Raw genomic sequence first — 525 nt, 5'->3', positions numbered from 1 at the left:
AGGATCCAAGAAGGTTAGGGTGGCTTCCTTGTAGAGTAGACTGGCGGTGGCTTGATCCTTTGGAGTGATAATAATATCACCCTGTAAGTTGGGTCTTGCAGTGAAGTTCCAGGGCTGGTCTGGCGGCCGCCATGGCGGCCACTGCAGCGTAAGTCGGCGTTTCTGCGGTTGCTGGCAGTTTAAACTTGGGCAGCTGGACTTGTGCTGTTTGAACTGGAGCTGGAGGATTCTCAGTGGCTTCCTGAAGGAGGTGTGATAGGCATCTTGTGCAGTTACAGTCGTCCTCATGCATCATGCAGAGCTGCTAGGTTGGGCGTCTGACTGTCTGTAGGGACTTCCATGTTCGGTGGCTCAGCGTTTTCCCCGGTTAATTCTGCGGTGGCGACTAGCTCCTCAGATAGGTAAGGATCCAATGGAGGGATGTCTGGCCGTGGTACTGGGGTGGAGGTCTGTGGGACATCCATTGTTGTAGTTTTCACTGGAGTCTCCTGGCTTGGAGAAGCTGTAGTTGTCACAGGCGTGGAC

At 53.9% G+C, this 525-nt stretch overlaps 1 protein-coding gene across 1 annotated transcript in view; it reads right to left on the bottom strand.

The window, feature by feature from the left end:
* Positions 1-284: 284 nt before the first annotated feature.
* The window catches only part of LOC137659173 (proteoglycan 4-like), a 777-nt gene continuing 536 nt past the window's right edge, over positions 285-525 (bottom strand). The window contains exon 1 of the mRNA XM_068394232.1: positions 285-525. This exon is cut by the window's right edge and continues 536 nt beyond it. Within this exon, the coding sequence (XP_068250333.1) occupies positions 285-525 (241 nt within the window).

The sequence above is a fragment of the Palaemon carinicauda genome, chromosome 19 (genome assembly GCF_036898095.1).
Source record: "Palaemon carinicauda isolate YSFRI2023 chromosome 19, ASM3689809v2, whole genome shotgun sequence".
In the NCBI taxonomy this organism is placed as follows: Eukaryota; Metazoa; Arthropoda; class Malacostraca; order Decapoda; family Palaemonidae; genus Palaemon; species Palaemon carinicauda.
Note: the sequence above shows the minus strand (reverse complement) of the source record. Positions and strands in the feature narration are given on the sequence as shown.